This window comes from Pogona vitticeps, chromosome 5 (assembly GCF_051106095.1).
Source record: "Pogona vitticeps strain Pit_001003342236 chromosome 5, PviZW2.1, whole genome shotgun sequence".
In the NCBI taxonomy this organism is placed as follows: Eukaryota; Metazoa; Chordata; class Lepidosauria; order Squamata; family Agamidae; genus Pogona; species Pogona vitticeps.
In genome coordinates this window covers 85,881,454-85,901,506 of record NC_135787.1, presented here as the reverse complement: position 1 = coordinate 85,901,506, position 20,053 = coordinate 85,881,454, and the positions used below count along the sequence as shown (strand labels likewise).

Sequence of the window (20,053 nt, the reverse complement as noted above, 5' to 3'; positions counted from 1 at the left end):
TAAAATATCTTTTAAAATATTTTTAAAACTAGACACAGAACACCTTTGCAAGCATGAATCCCTGTTTGGCAAGGAAGTAGTTAAAAATTCAATTGGGTCCAAATTGATTGGTTCAGAAGTTTACATTGTTTCCCACACCCTCCCCAGACATAAAGCTGATCTCCACTTCGAAAACTTGTGTCTGAAGGCTGATCTCAGAAATCCTGAGAGTATATTTACTGAAAGCACTCCGGGCTGGGATGAACACTATGCTCTGTGCTCTTGTAATGGAGAAGTACTTTCCCTGGAGATAGATGGCTAAATGTCCTGCTTTCTGGAAGGCTGTTATTCCATTAATTTCTTTAAAGAAAGCCTGTTTTTTGAGTCTTCAAAAAAGACCTGTCTTTTCAGTCTATTTCTGTGACCTTTCATTGACCTAAGCTATCCAAATATCTTCCTTTCCTGCCTATGAAGCTGCAATAATTACTTTGCAGAGTTATTGCTGTCAAGCCTGCTCCATGCATGCAATTTGATAAGAAATAACTGTTTCTCCCATTTGAAAGGCCTTTTTTGAGAACCAGTATTTGAGCTACCTACAACCTCAATTCCTCCCAAATAAAACAAAAACAAGAAACAGATGGGGCCAGTGATTCTCTTCCAAGATCAGCAAGATTGGTCTTTTCAGTTTATATTATATATTTTAAATCTCAGGACATTTAAAGTTGCCTGTTTCTTGAAGGGGTGGGTTGAAACAGATTTACATTAAAAAACTAATAACTCAAAAACCCTGTACCCAAACATCTCCAGATTTGACACAGAACAAGAGCAGACTGTCTGTGAAAAGCATTCCAAATTTGGTGCTGATCTGAAGCACAGTTTCAAAGTTATAATTTTTGGGGAACTTCCCCGTTTTTAGAATTGCCATATAGAATGTTGATTTGCTCTGCCAGCACAAGATGCTGCTGCTGCTGATGATGATGGGTGGCTGCAGCTCGATACTTTATTTTGAGGTGTTTCCAGCCCCCCTTCCACACAATAGAAACAGAAAAGTACCTTTAGGGGCTACAGGGGATGTTTTGTTAATGGGATGTTCATGAATTGTCATTTTTGTTTTTGTTTTGGAGTCTATGATGTGCATAGCCTGATTTGTTTGTTACTACTGTATGAGTCTGTGTCTGTGTCTACATGATGGTGATCTGCTTGTGTTCATAAGTATATGTAAGTATATGTAGCAGATATGTATATTTTGGGGTTTCTTTTCTTTGTCCATTTTTATATAGTTTGAGTGGATGTTTTTGCCTTTGTATATTTTCTCTAACATCATGAGTTTAACCTTCTGTAAAATAGGCAAATATATATGAATTGGTCTTGGGTTATAGGCAGGTCTGCTCTCCCCTCAGTTTAATCTTTTAGCATCATCAGTTTGACTTCAGTGAAATGCGTGTTGGCACAGAAAATTCTGGCTTTCTATTTCTGAATGTCAGACACTGCTTCTGCCTTGCATACTTGTTCTTGAACAAGTTGCTTTTCTTGACTCTCATCAGTTTGCCATGATGTGCATATTTATGACTGTCCCAGCATCATTCTGAGTGTGCCTACCCATCCAGAAAGATCAGAGACACTAAGAATCAGGGAACTGTAGAAAGGCAGAGAGGTCACTTGAGAGGCTCAGGCAAACTTCTGTATCATCAGTAATGCAGGACAAGAGGCTGATTGTAAGGATCACTGAGTTCATCTTTGTGAATTGCTTGAAACATGATGCATATGCTTACCATCGGTCATTACTGCCTGCAAAAGAAGATGTAGTTACAACAGTATTGCTTCAAGTGCACTATGGGCAAAGTGCATCTGCAGAACCCTGTGCGTATGGGTTCTGCAGATGGGAAATGGTTACTGCTGAATCTGACATGGATAATTAAAAGGTTCACCAGATGTCCATAGCCTTAACCCATCTCTCCCTTGTTATTTGCCTTTTGCCCTCTCAGTTGACTGCTTGTTCTCCCTTGGTGCTCATTTTGATCCCCAAAACACCAGTGTGGTATCACCCTTATATTTTTCAAATGTTGCTCCAACACCCATCTTTTCCACAAAGCTTCTAACACAATCCCAGTACAGTATTTGTTTACTCTGCTACAGCTATGTATTGTTAGTTGCATCACGTTGGAACTGACTTATAGTGGCTATAAATGGCCTTTCAAGATAACCATGATATTTAAGGAGTGGTTTTATTAGCTCCACCAGACCAATGAGTTTCCATGGTTGAGTGAGGATTCAAACCCAGGTCTCATGAGCCATCACTCTACCCATACACTCTATGCCTACACATCTGTAAATGAAACACATTTACAGTCTCACTCTGTTTTCCTTGCTCTTGTCCCTCCCTGCCTATTCTATGGAAAGAATTACACCCAATACATTTTATCACTTGAAGCAAAGCAGTAAATACCCTTTCTAGCTTAAAGCTCATAGCATCTAAAGCTAGTCAGGTAATTTGGCACAGAACATCCCACAAGCACTTTGACCCCTCCTTAGCAGTAAACATTCAAGAACAGTTAGAAAGCTACTAATTGATTGCCTCTTCATGACATACCAAATTTGCTCTCTGTGGCAGCTGCCCCACTGTGTCTCATGGTAGGGTGGGCTTATATTGATAATTAGCTCCTCAGAGCAGGGACCTGACCTCTTTTGCTTTGTAAATATGTCATGAATATAACTGATATTATGGATTTATATAAATAAAAGAGAAAAAGCGGAAACAGAGGCTGGCTTCTGTTAGAAGTACAGTGGAACCTCTACTTACAAATGTCCCTACCTATGAACATTTCAACTTACGAACAGCTCCATTCACAAAATTTTGCTTCTACTTACAAACAGAAAAAATGTGGAGAAGGCGGGAAATTTGAACTTTCAGTTAACTGTTGGCCAGCAAAGAGGCTGCTTATCTGCTACCTCGCTCGCTCCAGTGGTTAGAGAGTGTGGGTACAGAAAGAGACTTCAGACTGCCTGGTACTTCCTGGTACTGCCTGGTACTGTACTGTACGGACTGTATTTTTTTAGCTTTTTTTTTAAAAAATTGATTTTTGGATTTTTGATGTTTAAAACGGACAAGCTGTCTGTTCTGGTGAGTACACTGTATTTACTGTACTGTACAGGGTTTTTTCAGCTTAGTGGGGGGTAGGGCTAGGTGGGGGTTTATGTTTCTGTGCTCTGATGGGTCTTGCACTGTAGATTTTAGTTTTTAAATTTGTGTGGTTAAAATGTGGCTCTAAAGTCTGTTTTAAAATCAGAAAATATTCTGTGAGGGGCTGTGGTGGTTGTAGATGCAGGCAGCCAGACAGGCAGGCTTTAAAATGGAGTTTAGACGCAAGTCTCTCTCCCCCTCCCCCCCATTATGCTCTCCTTTTGTGATGAGGATTTCTGTGCTGGAATAATGCTCACTGGATTCTGTGGCTTTTTAAAAAGTGTTCTGTTTAAATGTTGTTCCCTCCCTCCCTCCTTTCCTGCCCTTTTTTAAGCTAAAAGGTGCTTGGTTTTCTGTAAGAGGTAAGGTAAAGGTAAAGGTTCCCCTTGACAATTTTTGTCCAGTCGTATTCGACTCTAGGGGGCGGTACTCATCCCCGTTTCCAAGCCATAGAACCAGCATTTTGTCCGAAGACAATCTTCCGTGGTCACATGGCCAGTGCGACTTAGACACGGAACGCTGTTACCTTCCCACCGAGGTGGTACCTATTGATCTACTTGCATTTGCATGCTTTCAAACTGCTAGGTTGGCGGGAGCTGGGACAAAGCAACAGGAGCTCACTCCGTCACGTGGATTCGATCTTACGACTGCTGGTCTTCTGACCCTGCAGCACAGGCTTCTGTGGTTTAGCCCACAGCACCACCACGTCCCCATGTCTTTAAGAGGTACTTGTTTTTAAAGGTGTTCTGTTTAGAAGGTGTTCCCTCCCCCCTCCCTCCTTTCCTGCCCTTTTTTTTTTTTTACCTAAGTTCATCTTAGGTCAAAAGAAGAAAAATTCTCCCCCTAGTGGTAGAGTACGGATTAACTGGCTTTGCATTCGTTCCTATGGGAACGAATGCTTCGACGTACAAACGGCGCCTTGACATAAGAATCAAAAAAATAGCCGGAACAGATTAATCAGTTTTCTGTGTATTCCTATGGGAAATTTTGCTTCTACTTACGAACATTTCAACTAACGAACATCTTCTGGGACGGATTAAATTTGTAAGTAGAGGTTCCACTGTAGCTTGTGAGTCCCTGGCAAAAGTGTGGTCTGAATTTGGGACTTTCTGGTTCACATTTCAGTCTCTCTTACATTATGCTGGCAGTATGCTTGGAGAATACAGACTTTTTACTCCCCAGATATACATGATCGCAGCTTATAATAATATTTTAAATATTGACCTCTATCGAAGACTTTGAAATCACTATGAAATAACTTTAAACTATCAGGACACAAAAATTATGCAAAGGTTGCAAAAATCTAGTGTAAAATTTAATTTGGTGAAAACCTTTGTCATTCTCCTCCCCTTCCTACAGACGCTTGTCTAAGCGAAAGGCAGACATTTTACAGAGGCGCTGTTACATTAATTCGTCTTCTGCATGCCTTGGGCCATGGCTTATAATGGCATTTCCTTTCTTTCTAACAGACTGTCAGGACTTTCAAAGGACATCCTAGACAACCATAAGTGTCTGTTTGCTGAATGAATCTGTCTTTTCCTAAAGGCTTTGATACAGACTGATCTTTCACATTTAACCTGCCTATGCTGTAAAAAGGCTTTTGCTAATCCAATATTGGGCTCAAACAGATCCCCCATTAATCCATCATTTAGAAAGCAACAACTGCAAATGAAAGGGATTCATCAAAGATTGAAGTTTAGGGGAATTCATAATGCTCATCCATAATGGAGGGCTATAATTTTACAGAGGTAGAATTTAGGATCTGTAATGATCTCCAATATTCATTCCTATAGGGTGCAATGGCTCTGTCATTACTCATGAACGTTATCCTCAAATCCACTACCACCTGACTGTGAATTGTAATTTTTAAAAACAATTGAATGAAGAATCGCTTCATATCTTAGAACAAAACTATGCATTTTAACAATAGGAGGTAACACTATAAATGTGAGCTTTGTCTCAAATTCTCCTTTTCACTGTTCTTCTTTTGGCATGTAATATTATGGTATGTGTATCATAATGTCACTTCACTGTGCAGGTACATGTACTTATTCCACATACTTTACTTGTGCAAGGGGCGTAGTAATCTGAACAAATCACAGCACTGCCTAAATTGAATAACATCATCCTTGGGATTAAACTACTTCTTCTTTGTGGTCTTTGCAAATCACACTTATAGATTATCTGTGCGCATATTCATTCATTCGTTCATTCGATTTTTATACTGCCCATCTGGCTGCCATCTGGGCGGTGTACAAACAAGTAATAACAACATAACAACTAATGTAAAATAACAACCATAACATTAAGATAAAATAAAATAGAATTGCTTAAAAATGGAAAACAACTACAAAAACTACAAGAGAAGACGTAATAAAATAATGAAAAATGAAATAGCACATGTGACGCTTCAGAATATTCTAGATCTTAAACATAGAGATCATGAGTCTACTCCCTCTCCCAGTGTGCATGTGTTGGGACATAAGAACTTTGGCCTCTCAGTTCCATTTAGCCTCTGTCAGGATCACTTCTCCCTAAAGAGATAATGATAATGAGGAGTCACTTTGGATGCAAAGCACCACTTTTATTACCTGAGGTAGGTCCTTTAGGCCTCAGAAGTGCATAGTCCTTGCTCCATGGACAAACTCGACCTTAAAAGAAACTATTGCTTACTTTCAAAGCAATCAACCATTGACTGTGTGCTTCCTTAGACAGCACAACAGACTGGCTAGTTAGGACCTCTCTATTTTACAGTAGCAATTAGTGATGTTCTCAAATCTCCACTGGATTTAGGTGTAACCCTGCTGTTCAAGAGACAAGTCCTTTAGTTAAGAATAATTGTTTTATTAAGAAAATAAAGTAGTTTCATTAGAATACAGTTGTAGCATTAAAAGGCATATAGCATTAAGCATATCTAGCAGTTGCCATGCTTAAATAGGCTTACTATTCCTAGGTAAAATAAGAACAACTAGAACTGAGCTAAGTAATCATCTTTGCTCTCTCTACATATTAGCATCCAGAGAAGCTGGGTTAACTCTACCCCCTCTTCTCTTACAAAAGACAAACCTCTCTCTCTTCACAACATCCACCATCAATCTGTCACATACATGAATAACCATTTTTCTACATGTCTCTGTACCACCTTCTTCATGACACTTCCAAGCTGCTAACCAATTAAGATCAAGTGGGTGTAACACAGTCCATTCCCTTATTTCACATGAGAAGATCCAGGTGCTTTATCTAACGCCAATTAAGCTGTATGTATTGTTTCGGCTTCCCCCAGTCTCCTCGTCCTTGCTTCTTATCTCTGTGCCAGGCAAAGCAAACCCTGAACAACAGTCTCATGAGAACATTTCAGTGCTTTTAAATCCATTTTACACAGAACCTAACAGATTCCAACAGACTACAAATCCCAGTTTCCTCCTATTTCCTCACAGCCACCACTGTGGAAGCTATGAATATTCCCTAGAGCTTATGGCTTTCATGCCTTTTTCTCTCATCTTTGCTGGCTTTTTCTTCTGAATCTGCAAAAGGCTGATTGTTTTTTTTTTGGTAGAATTTATTTCTCCTATTTTTTATTTTTGTTGCCCTCCCTTTCTCCCCTTCTTATTGCCCCCAGAGGCTCTTTCAAGAAGTGCACTTCTTGCGGCAGAAAGGTCCCCTTAATGGACGGACATTCTCAGTGTCTTTATTGCCTTGGGGAGACATATTACTCGTATCCTTACTGTCACAAGTTTTGTGCCTTTGCCATCAAGAACAGGCATTTTAACTTGAATAGTCACCTATGGTAGAAGTAGGTGAATACTCACTTGTGGTAGAAGTAGATAAATGAACCTCATACCTCTCACCCATCTTGAGACCCTCAGCCCACTGAAAAGCCCATGCTCAGATCCAAGTAAACTTGATAAGGGCCATTCCATCATCCCAAACTCCCATTGATCCCATCCACTTTAGCTCTGATACTGTCCACCTGGAAACTGGTTCCTGACATCTTGGTGAAGCAACTTAAGAAAGCTTCCTCAAAACCCTCTTCGAAGCCTTCCAAGAAATCAAAAAAGTCCAAGCCCAGAAAGCCTCATAAATCTCAAGAAGATCCACATCCACTTCCACTGCCCTCAAATGCTCCTCAAGCTGATCTGGTTTGCCTAGGCACTCCACCACCCGCTACTTCTTCCGCTTTCAGCCATTCCCCTGATTAGTCTAAATCTATTCTGGACCCCTTAGGTAGATTCTCACAACTTCAGCATTCCAGGTCTCCTTCTTAGGATTTGAGCTTCTCTCCTCCATACCCTCCACCTCTACACCTCAAGAGCATCAAATCTCTTCAAAGAAGCTCACTTTCAGCCCACCATCATCCATTCTATCAGCTTTGGCTGAGGTGGATGGCCTCCAGCAGCCTCTGCCCCAACTCGAGCTCCAACTGCGCCTATGATTTCCGACCCAACTACTTCGGTGTGGCTCCTAGCTTTCCGTAAGTTCATAGGGGACAGCCCGTATCCCAGGCAGGTCTTTCACTGCTCTTTCTGGCAACTGACACAGTTTTTTTTCCTACCCCCTACCCGCAGGCATTCCATCAAGAACAGCCGTGCCTTACTTTCAAGGGATGCTTCGGGCAGCTCACCCATCTGTGTCAGCTCCATTTATCCAGGGAGCATCTGTGGCTTTGATGGCTCCCCATTCAGTGCTAGCCACCTCTTACATCCAATCAGCACTGATAATCTCCTGCCTGGCACCTCTGCCTTCAGTCTCAGTGCCATTGTCTGTCTTGTTAAGGCCAATGACCAATCGGTCTACAGCCACCCAAGACCAACCTCAAGAGCAGGAGCCTGCTCCATATTTGATACCAAAGGGCAGTTTGCCTGCCGAAACGCTGTCGAACCCGATGCCTCCCTTGAGTTCAAGGTTTGCTGCAAAGCATCGTAGGCATGACCACTCTGCCTCTCCAGTACCAGCTAAGCAGTTCGTTATTCCACTCCTGCTGTTATTGAATCTGACCATCGACATCAAACATCTCCTTCAAGTCTGAAAGCCTTTTAATTTGCCAGCGGCAACGCTCTTCCCAGATGGAGATTACTGAAGCTCATCTATCTCCACCCTCTCAATCCCATTCTTTTTTAGATCCCTCTTTCTTTCCAAACTCAGACTCTGAGCTTCAATCTGCAGTTGTCACCACCCCTGACTCCGAGGTAGGAGACACCAATTCACCATTTCCCTTGGCGGATATAAAGATCTATTCCAACTTTTCTGCATTTGGCCAGGTCTCTATGTATAGCTACTCACAGACCCTCTCCCAAGCATTTATACCATCTTTGTGATTAGATTCTCACATCTTCTTCTTTGCCTGTTCATCTGGGCATGGTACCATCCTTATTGGCTCTGCCTACTGCTGCCTGGAAGAAGCCTGCTTTGTTGTCACCCACTTCAAGGAGGGTGGTTAATTTCTATGGGGTTTACAATGTGGGAGCTACCTTCCTGCTAAAGCACCTTCAGCCTAACTCGGTAATTGTTGCGGCTTCCCAAACTCTCTCTAGAGGAAGACAGGTTCCTGCTCCCAAAGGCCATAAATTGGATGATGTTGACTGGCACTTGTACTCTACAGCCTCCTTAGCCATGTGAGTAACCAACTGCCAAGGGGCTATGGGGGCATACCAATGTTTTCTTCTAAACAAACTTCAGTGCCATCTGGATGCCCTCCTTGATGCTGCTCAGGTGGATGCAGCAGCCACTTATCAGTAAGCCATGTCGGTGGCAGCACAACAGATGCAGTCAGCCCACCATGCCACAGACTGTGAGACCAAGTCTATTGCAACTCTGTCATGATCAGATGTCATGCATGGCACAGCTCAGCTTGTCTTGTGCATGATATCTGTTACCAGACTGAAGATCTCACCTTTGATGAGGAGGGTCTGTTTCGCATACAAAAAAAATGATATTGTGGTCAATCTCCAGAAGAAACAGATGGCTTTTAAAAAGTTAGGAGTTTACCCACAATACCAGCAATGCTCCTACTGCCAACCTTGGAGGAGACCATCCTCTACATCTTCTTGCGAGCAACCCTATAACAGGCAGAGGTCCTTTCCCTGCACTTCATTTTTGTCCTACTACCGTCAGAGACACAGACATCAGCTGGTCCCAGCTTTAAGCATTCAGAGTGCAAACCAAAGCAGAGACCTTGACTCTCTCCATTCAGTTCCCATTCTAACCCAACATTATCCACATCCAGATCACTCACCTCCTTTGGCACCATTCCTATTCCATGCATGACCCCACATCACTTCAGACACATGGGTGCTCACCATTATCCAATTTGGATATACCGTAGAATTCCTTTCCCTCCCCCAATGTAGAATTTCCACTCAACCTCTCATTCTACCATTTTGAATGTCGAGGTCTTTTCCCTCCTTCAGAAAGATGCCATCCAACCAGATCATCTCGTCCTAGAGGGTCATTATTCATGCTACTTCACAGTTCCAAAGAGGGACGGTAGCCTCATACCAATTCTAGACCTGCAGGGAGTCAATAAATTCATGTCCACCAAGAAATTCCGCATGACTACACTGGAAACTATCATTCCCTTGCTCTGCTGCAGAGGGTGCATACTTTCATATTTCCACCAGGCCAGACCATGGTTGCAGTTGGCAATCAGTCTGCCAGTTCAATGCCCTCCCCACTGGGCTCTTCACAATGCCATGGGTCTTCATCATATGTATGACACCCATGGCAGCTTATTTACATACTTGAGGCATTGTGATCTAACTGTATTCGACAAGTGGCTGGCTCTGAAAACAAGACATGGAAACATGTCACAACCACAATGTCCCTCCTTGAGGACCTTGGGTTCCAGGTTGATTTTGACAAGTCCAGTCTAGTACCTTGCCAGGTGGTATCTTACATCAGGGTGACTCTAAACTCCATCATTGGCAAGGCATATGCCCCCCCATGAGTTGATCTCAAGAAATTCACTCATTGGTATGCATTTTTACAACAGGGGCTATGGTCTCAGCTCACAAGACGCAGCTGTTGCTAGGCATTATGGCCTCCACGACCACAGTAATTTCACCTGGGAGGCTCAAGATGCAGTCTCTTCTGGCATGGTATCTTTCTCTCTTCAACCCCCTGTGGGATCATCCTGCTCAGCTCCTCTAAGTGACTGTGGAGCTCAGTGCTCATCTGCAATGGTGGACCAGTTCTGTGAACCTACCCATGGGCAGACTTTTCCATCCTCTGACCACTGCCATTCAGGTTGTTAACAACAAGGTTCTTCTGGGCTTGGGGGCATTTTGCCTCTCCTACCAAAACCAGAACAGCTGGATGCCCAGATATTCTCTCCTACACATAAACAAGTTGAAGTTCCTATCAGTATTCAAGACCTTCAGATCCTTCCAACCTCTTTTGTCAGGCAAAGTGGTACATGTAGTCACTGACAACACAACTACAATGCACTATATAAACAAACAGGGAGGGACTCACTTCCTGCACTTTCTTCTCCTGTCTGTGGACTTCTGGGAGTGGCAAAGCAGCACATCTTTCCCATTGCCATTCCCCTAGTGGGTCAGGACAACGAGGCTGCCAACAGACTCAGCAGGAGATGAAGTCAGACTCACAAGCTAAACCAGCAGGTCTTCTGCTCTCTCTGTGGGGAACGCTCCAGGTAGATTTGTTTGCCTCCAGGAGAAACAACAAATGCAAGGACTACTGCTCATGAGCTGGATCTAATCCCCAGTCCCTAGGGGATGCTTTCATGTTCCACTAGTGTTGTTGCCTTCTCTATCTCCCATTGTCCCTGATTCACAGGGTGATCACCAAGCTCAGGCAGGAGAACATGGATGTTATTCTTCTGACTCCATTGTGGCCCAGACAAGCTTGGTTTACACCTCTTTGCTAGATGTTAAAATCCCATGTCAGACTTCCAAAAATTCCAGACCTGCTATGCCAAGACAACAGAGTGATTCTCCACCCAAACCTTGAAGTCTGAACCTTACAGCATGGAGGATATTGCAGAAATTGAAGCTGTAATAGCTGTAACTAGGAAACCCTTCACTATTTGCACCTATAATTACAAATGGCATCATTTTCAGTCTTTTGCCACTTCTAAGGGTCAGTCAGCAACCAGTCTACCTCTTCACATGGTGCTAGGATTCCTTCTTCAACTTAAGCAGCAAGGTTTGTCTTCATCCTCAATTAAAGTTAACCTTCCCACCATTGTTTCTTGTCAGTCCAAGAGCTCCTGGGCTTTGCAGTTTTTCATACATCCACATCTGAAGTTGTTTCTAAAAGGTCTCAAACATACTTACCCTGATCGTCATTTACCTCCACCTCTATGGTCAAATCAGTTGGTTCTCAGCTGCTTGACAAGCCCCCCCTTTGAACCCATGGCTACATGTGACCTTCATCTACTTACCTGAAAGACTGCCTTCCTCCTTGTTGTAATGTCAGCTCGTCGGGCATGCATGTTATGTGTCTTGTGTCATGACTCTCTGTATCTGCAATTTTAGAAAGATAACGTTATAGCATATCCTGAGATCTCCGTCCTTCCTAAAGTGGTCTCCCACTACCATTTGTCTCAACCTATTGTGCCACCCTCATTTTTCACTAGTCCTTCTTCACCTCTGGAATGAAAGGGGCTGGGATGGGGAGGAGACTAATGTATCTGTTTTGAAGCTCTAGAATGTTCTGAAGCTTCACACATGCACATTAGATAATCCATATGTGTGACTTCATGGAGGACCCCTCAAAGAACCATGTTGACACGTAGGTAATCCATACTTCTCCACCACAACCACAAGCACCACAATGTGATTTTTTCAGAGTTGTGTCCCAGCAGTCTCACGTGCAAATTAAGGCTGTGTTTACCTTTTACTAGCCACCAATAAAGCAAAACATGCCAAAATGAAAGAGTGAGAGATGAGGAAAGTTGCATACTTTGGCAAACACATATTTTACCACCTGGGGCAGCTGCTTTGCAAAAAGTGACAAATTTAAAACATAAAGTTTGCTACTCAACCCTCAAGATCCATGAAGGAGAGCTTGGTGCAAAAGATGTGCACTCAGAATAGGACAATTTTAAGCTGGGCATTTATTTTCAGTACCAAGATCAAATGGATCTCACATTTCTTTTATTCAAAAAAGAAACAATTTCTTCATTTTAACCAAATATTTTAGGAGTATACACTGTATATGTGTAAATTTATTCATTTATTATTTTATTTATTTTATTTTTATTAGATTTCTACCCTGCCCATCTAGACCAAAGGTCTACTCTGAGCGGCAACATTTTATTAATGTAGTCAAAGAGTTTGTAGTCAGAAATCCTTGTCAATCTACTTTGGACCACGAAAATATCTACCAGCAGATACTGAGATGCTTTCTACTTATACCTAAATTAGATGTTCCAGGATCTTGGAAATACTGTGTGTTATACACATATACATACCATTGTAGTTTTTAATTGGCGTCCTAACAAATCCTGAAGTTATTTTATTAAAACCTTTGATATGAAAACTACTCCCACAGTTGGAACTCAGTTTGAAATCTCCCCTTGATTATCTCACCTGAAATATTTTCTCATAAACCTCAGAAAATATATTAACCCATTCTGTCTTGGACACCATTGTATTTGTCATGACATCATTGTAAAGTGAATAGATGCTGAAGAATATTTTCCTTGCTATAGCTCCCTTTCTCCCACAAATTATTTGGCAGTAGCTGTGACAACGGTTGTGCATAATAATTGTTGTAAGCCTCCCAGGGACCTTTGGGTAGAGTGGGCAGCATATAAGTTTAATTAATTAATTAATTAATTAATTAATTAATTGGAAGAGCCTCGTGGTGCAGTGGTTAAACTGCTGTACTGTAGCCAAAACTGCGCTCACGACCTGGGGTTCAATCCCAGGTAGCCGGCTCAAGGTTGACTCAGCCTTCTATTCTTCTGAGGTCGGTAAAATGAGTACCCAGCTTGCTGGGGGGGGGCGCAACATGTAGCCTGCATAATTAACTTGTAAACCGCGCAGAGAGTGCTCGAAGCACTATGCGGCAGTATATAAGCAGAATGCTTTGCTTTTTGCTTTTATAAATAAATAAATAAATAAATAAATAAATAAATAAATAAATAAATAAATAAATAAATAAATAAATAAATAAATAAATAAATAAATAAATAATACTTCAGGGTTTTTTTTTAGGACATAGAAAGACGGTTGGTAGTTATCCAAGAGACAACAAGCACATTATAGCAAGATTTACATAACAAAATAACAATTATAAGAATGTAAACCTAACATGAACATTTCACAATGAATATAGTGGTACTTTTAGTGAGGCAAAGTGAAACTGAGAAACCACTTCCTGGGTTCTTGTACGCCATTGCTGCCTGTCTCGAATCTTGTGTCACCAGTCTTCACTTATTTAAGTATCTTCCTTCTCCTTTTCCTCAGCACTTTGCTGATTATGCCTCTTCAATAACTTATCTCTCCTTCATTTCTTTTCTGTTACCTTGCTTTTCCTCTCCTGTCTTCTTCCAACACCAGTTCCAACAGCACTGTTTATGTAAAAACCTCATCATGCTCCTTTTCATCCATTCTGTTCCCCACCACTTACCACCTTAAACAGTACACATTCACATGCTAAGGGGCGGGAATTATGTACACACTTAGGTTGAAGAGAGATATCCCCATTATGCTGAAAAATGCTTGGCACAGAAGTGTTGTAGTATAAATTTCTGGGAAACATACTTTTCCCACACCTGGAAAACCTTACTGAAGGAAACATCAGTACTACTTTTCTCTAGTACTACAGTGACTTCTGTCACATCATTTAGGATGGAGAGGTCTAGGTGATGGCAGGAAGGCTGTGACAGCGACAGTGAAGATAATTGGAACACAGCTCATTATTAATCTGACCTGACCTTTGAAATAGGTTTCTGTGCAGTTCAAGATAAGCTTTGAGATTTTTTTTTATGTTCCAGTCATAAGCAGCACAAGAGTCCATTTCTACACCGCAGCCCATTCTAAAATTTGGCACCATTGTAAATTTAAGCATCACAGGACAATTAACCTCTTTATTGTAGACGGTATGAAACAGAAGATGGTGCTGTTTGTGGCAGTGTAAACATTAGACAATGTTTAAATATATTTTATACCCTTCAGATGATGTTTGTGACTGCAAATGGGTCACAACAATCAAGGATAGCAATTGCAGTTGGGGGTAGGGAGGGACAGGTTGGTAAAAGATTGTTGTATCTCCTACAAAGGTTTGCAAAATTTGGTGTTTGTATAAAAATGTGTGTTTGGCACATAATCACCCTTATCTGAAAACGTTCAAAAAAGAAGTTTTTCAAACAGAAAATAAATAAATTCATAGCAACAGTAATTCAGGGATATATGCTTAAAACTGAAGATAGTGCTGTATGATTTGCTTACAAGATACTTAGATTCTCTTCATCCAGCAATATGTAGCAAAGAGCATTATTTTTACATATGTTTTACAATTGCTTTCTTTTTAATCAGGTGGCTGGGATGCAGATGGAAAAGGCCTCAATGTTTGGGACACGTTCACCCATCAGGGAGGAGATCGGGTTTTCAAGAACCACACTGGTGATGTAGCTTGTGGCAGCTATACTCTGTGGGAGGAAGATTTGAAATGTATCAAACAGCTTGGATTGACTCATTATCGCTTCTCTCTTTCCTGGTCACGTCTGTTACCTGATGGGACGACAGGTTTCATCAACCAGAAAGGCAATTGTTCCTTTAAAATAGAAAGTTGTGCTGCTTTAATTCAAGGTTATTGCTGCAGTCTGGTATAATTAATCTGGTGTGCTATTCTGCAGTGCAGTTTTGAAATTGCAGTTTTGTTCAGAATAATTATGGGATGATCTTGATTTTGGAAAAAGAGTTTTGAAGCCTTGTACTAATTAGTATTTTGCTATATCCTTGATAATGTGATCTTTGTGGGGGATAAATATTAGGGTTTATAGCTTTGTGAAAAGCACTAATTTTATTGTTGCACATGAATTTATATATTTATTTATTGCTACAATTATTTGGGAAAGTATTCAGAATCACTAATATAAATAGAATTTGCAGAGATTCAGCAGCAAAAGTGAGGAAAAGAGAAAACTATATTGAGCAACTTTCAACCCGAGGTCTAACAGTGGGGGTAGTCAACTGAAGGAAAGTGAAACTGGTGGTTGTGGGTTTTCCGGGTTGTTTGGCCATGTTCTTAAGGGTTTTCTTCCAAATATTTCGCCAGTCTCTGTGGCCAGCATCTTCAGAGGAAAGTAAAATTATGTATATGAAATGACTGTCTTGAGTTGTATCCATGGGAGGAATGAAAATAGCCACTAGTGACATACTGGTAGAATAACAAGTGGGGTGTTTTCAGATAAAATATGTAGCAATGCTTCTGCTGTTGCTAGGGTTAAACTTTGCATGACTCACACCTAAACGGAGGAACCAGCATTGGATCTGGTTTGGATTTACTTTCTTCATATGACACTATAAAGCAAGCTGTGGAATAGAAGATATTTTTCCTCATGGAAAGGGGACACTAGGATTTGATGTGGTCATTGGGATTAATGACTGAAGCAAGGAGAATGAAAGGTGAAGGCAAGGTTGAAAGTAAAGAGTGTGGTGTCAGTGAATACAAAACATATACATCACTCAGGTTGGGGGCATTCCACAGAATTTGGGGGTACTTCGAGGTCTTGTTTGCATTTTAAATTGTTAAACCTTTCTAAAGTAACATGTTAATAATGCTTTTAGAAATTAATGAGTGTTACCTATTACTTTTGAACAATGATCATCAAATTATTTATAAGTATGGGACATTTGGATTTTCTGGACTGCAGTTACCATCATTCTCCATTCTGGAGGTTCTGTCTACACCTTACAAATATCTGAATGTAATCTGCCTAGAAGAAAGGTCTAAGTTAGTTTGTAGCTCAGAAAGAAGGCTTCCACTGATGAAGGACCAGGAAACCTGGGCAGAGCTTGGCCTGGCTAAACCACAAAGGCTTCTAATTTAGGCCTTTCTGCCAGGGTGATATCACATGCAGGTATTTGTAAGGTACCTATAAAATATGTAGAATCACCAGAATGGAGAATTACAGTAAATCTGAAAATTCCATCCCTAATTATTTTTGCAAAAAAAGTAACACTATTGTATTAGCTTTTGCAATAAAGCTTCCAGTTCTACCCCTTAGAATCAGAAATGTGAAACACTCACATTCTGTGAAGAGCATTTTATAGACAGCAAAGTTGATTTGTATGTGAAAGTAAATGAAAGTGCCATAGTTTTTACTGGTTCCAGAATAGATTATGCTATTAAGATGTTGGAACAAAGGGATAAGTTTAACAAATAGAAATCCCCACTCATTTGTAATTTCAAAGATTTTTTTTCTGTAGCTTGATTCTTAATGTAAACACATTACTGATAAATATTATGAACTTTAAATTTAGCAAAAGGGCATGAGGAGCTCTCCTAGTAGGGTTGGTTTTCATTAGGCAGGATTTCACTTCTCCTGAGCAGTGATCTGTTGAAACAATTCAAACTGAATAGCATGGAAAAGGCCACCATCCTTTGTATAATTTTTTTTCCAAAGAGCACGGAGAGAATTAGAAACTTCAGAGCAATGTCCTTTTAAAAAATCACATGAACTGATTCACTACCAATTTCACACCCAGAGTGTGGGTCATTGAGAAGGGGAATATTTTCCCCCAATTGTGGGGTATTTTTATATGCATACATTTTTAAATGTTATTTTATTTTAAAGCAACAGTATAACAGGAAAGGCTGGCTGCCATTTTAGGCATGGTAAAGGTGTCTGTGTCAGAAAGCATATTTTGAGCTATCCTTCATGCAGGTTTTTTGGTGGGGGTTCCCCCAAAGGATGTCGGATTGCAACTCCTGTTCATTTTAGCCAGCATCACCATGGATAAGGGATTATGGGATTTGCAACAGCATCTGGAGAGGCATGCTGTTGCATCTCAAGGTTAAATGTTGGCAACAAATGCTTTTCTTCAAACTTTTGTGCATGTGCAATATACATACACATGTGTTATATTACTATTACCATCACTATGTTGGATTACTTTATACTAAATATATTTATACACTATATATTACTAATATATCTCAAATTCCATATTTTTTCTGCCAATTTTGATGATATCACTTCCTCTTAATATTTTGGCTGACATCCTACTAACACAACTATGTCCACAAAAGGCTGATGATGCCATTAGGAGGAGGCAATTTTCAGAATTTAAATACTTCCCACCTCTGTTTCATGGAGACTTCTCCATGGGAAGAGCAAGTAGTTAATTTCTGAAAATAATCACTTCTGAGAAGATTTTACCAATAGCAGTGATTTTCAGTAATTAAAGACTTCCTCCTCCTGTCCTGCAGTTACCATGGCTTCCAAATGATGAAAGATTATTTGGAAGCAACAGGACAGGAGCAGGAAATGTTTAATTTCTGAAAATCATTCTAAGGTGATAACATCAGTAGCCTTCCACAGGTATAGTCATACCAACAGGATTTTAGCCACTTTGATCAGGATGAAAAATATAAGATGTTTATTAAAACATTTAGCCACTTTAATGGGTTTTTGAATGTTCAGAGTATTCCAGCTGTATAAAGTACAATAATTGTTACAACAATCCTGCAAATTAGGTAAAGATGATAGTCTTTATACTGTAGTAAGTGTAAGGGCTGAGATAAGAAACATATGTGTAAGGTCATGTAGTACATTCACATGAAGTACAGTTTTAATTGATATTCTTTCTTGTTCTCAAAATGTTTCAGTTAAATACAGTGGTGCCTTGCTTAACGATTACCTTGTTAAACGACGAATCCGCTTGACAATTAGGTTTTTGCGATCGCTTTTGCGATCGCAAAACGATGTTCTAATGGGAAAAACCACTTTACGATGATCGGTTCCCTGCTTCAGGAACTGATTTTTTGCTTTACGACGATCAAAACAGCTGATCATCGGGTTTCCAAAATGGCCGCCCACTGTGCAAAATGGCTCCCCACTATTTTTAGGATGGATTTTTCACTATATAGGGAGCAGAAAATGGCCACCCTATGGAGGACCTTCGCTGGATGAGCAGGTATTTTGCCCATTGGAACGCATAGAACGGTTTTCAATGCATTTCAATGGGCTTTTTTATTTCGCTTGACAACAATTTTGCTCTACAGCGATTTCGCTGAAATGGATTAATGTCGTCAAGCGAGGCACCACTGTATTAGGAACAATCTCCTGGTAGAAGAACCTGTTCATCTGTGGACTACCTGAAGGTGGTAGACTCCTTTAGTTATGAATTTCTTTCTTCATTGGGAGGTTGAACTCCATGACCCTTAAAATATCTTATAGTTCTACAGTTGTATGATTCTAATGTCATCATCTTTAACTTTGCAATGAATTTACATTTTCTTTGTGAGGTGCAGAGAGGATTTTGGTTGTTTTGCTTTGAACAGTTAAAAGTGTGCTGTGTGTATGGTTTCTGACATTGAGTTTCTTCTCCAATAAAGCCAATGAAGATAATGTTACATGGGAAGGATTTACATGTGTGGCTACAATTTTAGGCAGACTAAATGCTAGGGCATTTCTGTTAGGTTTTGGGAGTTTGTTTAGTTTTATATTTGCTTTGTTTTGCCAAGACACATATGTGCCTTTCCTGTTGACCTTAATGGAGCCATTTACTCTGTAGGTAAGCCGCCCATCAAATCTGATTGCAAAACTTTGTGTCTGGCTGTGTATATGACACGTTCATGAAACCTCTGGTAGCACCTTGCTTCATCAGATGCTACATTAAAAGCAGGATGGCTTGAATGTTTGCAATAAGACCAACCATATGGTACAACTGTGAAAGCAGAATCATTTTAATATCCAGCTCTGTCTCTGTAAAGATTTTATTTATTTATTTATTTTATTTATATCCTGCCTATCTAGTCCACTCTAGGTGGCTAGAGTAATATAGAGTAAGACATCTGGGGCTTGGTTGTTTTTTCTTTGTTTAACATTAGTGAACACAATGCCAGAAAATAAAAAGATTTGGCTTTTAATCAATACAGTGGTGCCTTGACTTACGAACATCCCGACTTATGACCATTTCAAGTTATGACCAGCTCTGGCCGCAAAATTTTGCTTTGACTTGAAGCCAGAGCTTTGAGTTACAACCAAAAAAAGGCAGGGGAAAAAGGCAGGGAATTCAAATTGCTAACCGTTGGTAGGCAAAGAGGCTGCTTCTTTGTAGCTCTTTTGCCCCAACAGTTAGAGTGAGTGTGATCGGAGGAGGCTTCTGTCTGCCTGGTAAGGTAAGGTGCTGCTTTCTGCTTTTTAAAAACTGTTCTGGGTGGGGTTTGCAGCATGGTTTTGGACTGGGGGGTTATGTTTCTGTGCTGTGATGGGTAATAAATAAATGTGATAAATAAATAAATACAAAAATTTGTTTGTTTGCATTTCCCTCCCCCCATTTCTGATGGGTCTTGCAGGGTTTGTTTGCTTTTTGGGGTCCCCCCACATTTCCGATGGGACTTGCAGGGTTTGGTTGCCTTTTGCTTTGCATTTTTTGCATTTCCGATGTGTCTTTCATGCTTTGCTTTTTTGCATTTCTGATGGGTCTTGCATGCTTTGCTTCCTTTCTGCTTTGCTATTTTTGCAAGTACGGTTTGCTTGCTTTTCTTTTTCTCCTCCTTCAGCTGGAACTGATTAATCACATTTCTGATGGGTCTTGCAGTGGTTTGTGGTTTTTTGGTGATTTTTTCCTTTGGCCAGAACAGATTAATTGCATTTCAATGCATTCCTATGGGAAATGGTCGTTAAGTTTGCCCCATGCCCCTATTTATTTTTCTCAACCCAAAGGGCTTGCACTGGTGATGTTCCCTCTTTCT

The 20,053-nt window shown here is 40.5% G+C and overlaps 1 protein-coding gene across 7 annotated transcripts in view; it reads left to right on the top strand.

Annotated features, from left to right (window-relative positions):
* Positions 1 to 20,053, top strand: part of LCTL (lactase like) — a 170,127-nt gene that overhangs the window by 91,412 nt on the left and 58,662 nt on the right. For 5 of the 7 annotated variants that reach the window (XM_073001098.2, XM_020780434.3, XM_073001099.2 and 2 more), the window contains one exon: positions 14,665 to 14,892. The exons of 1 other annotated variant lie outside the window; for it this stretch is intronic. In XM_073001098.2, coding sequence (XP_072857199.2) covers positions 14,665 to 14,892 — 228 coding nt within the window. The remainder of the gene's footprint in view (positions 1 to 14,664; positions 14,893 to 20,053) is intronic. One more of the 7 variants, XM_020780436.3, reaches the window with a different exon arrangement.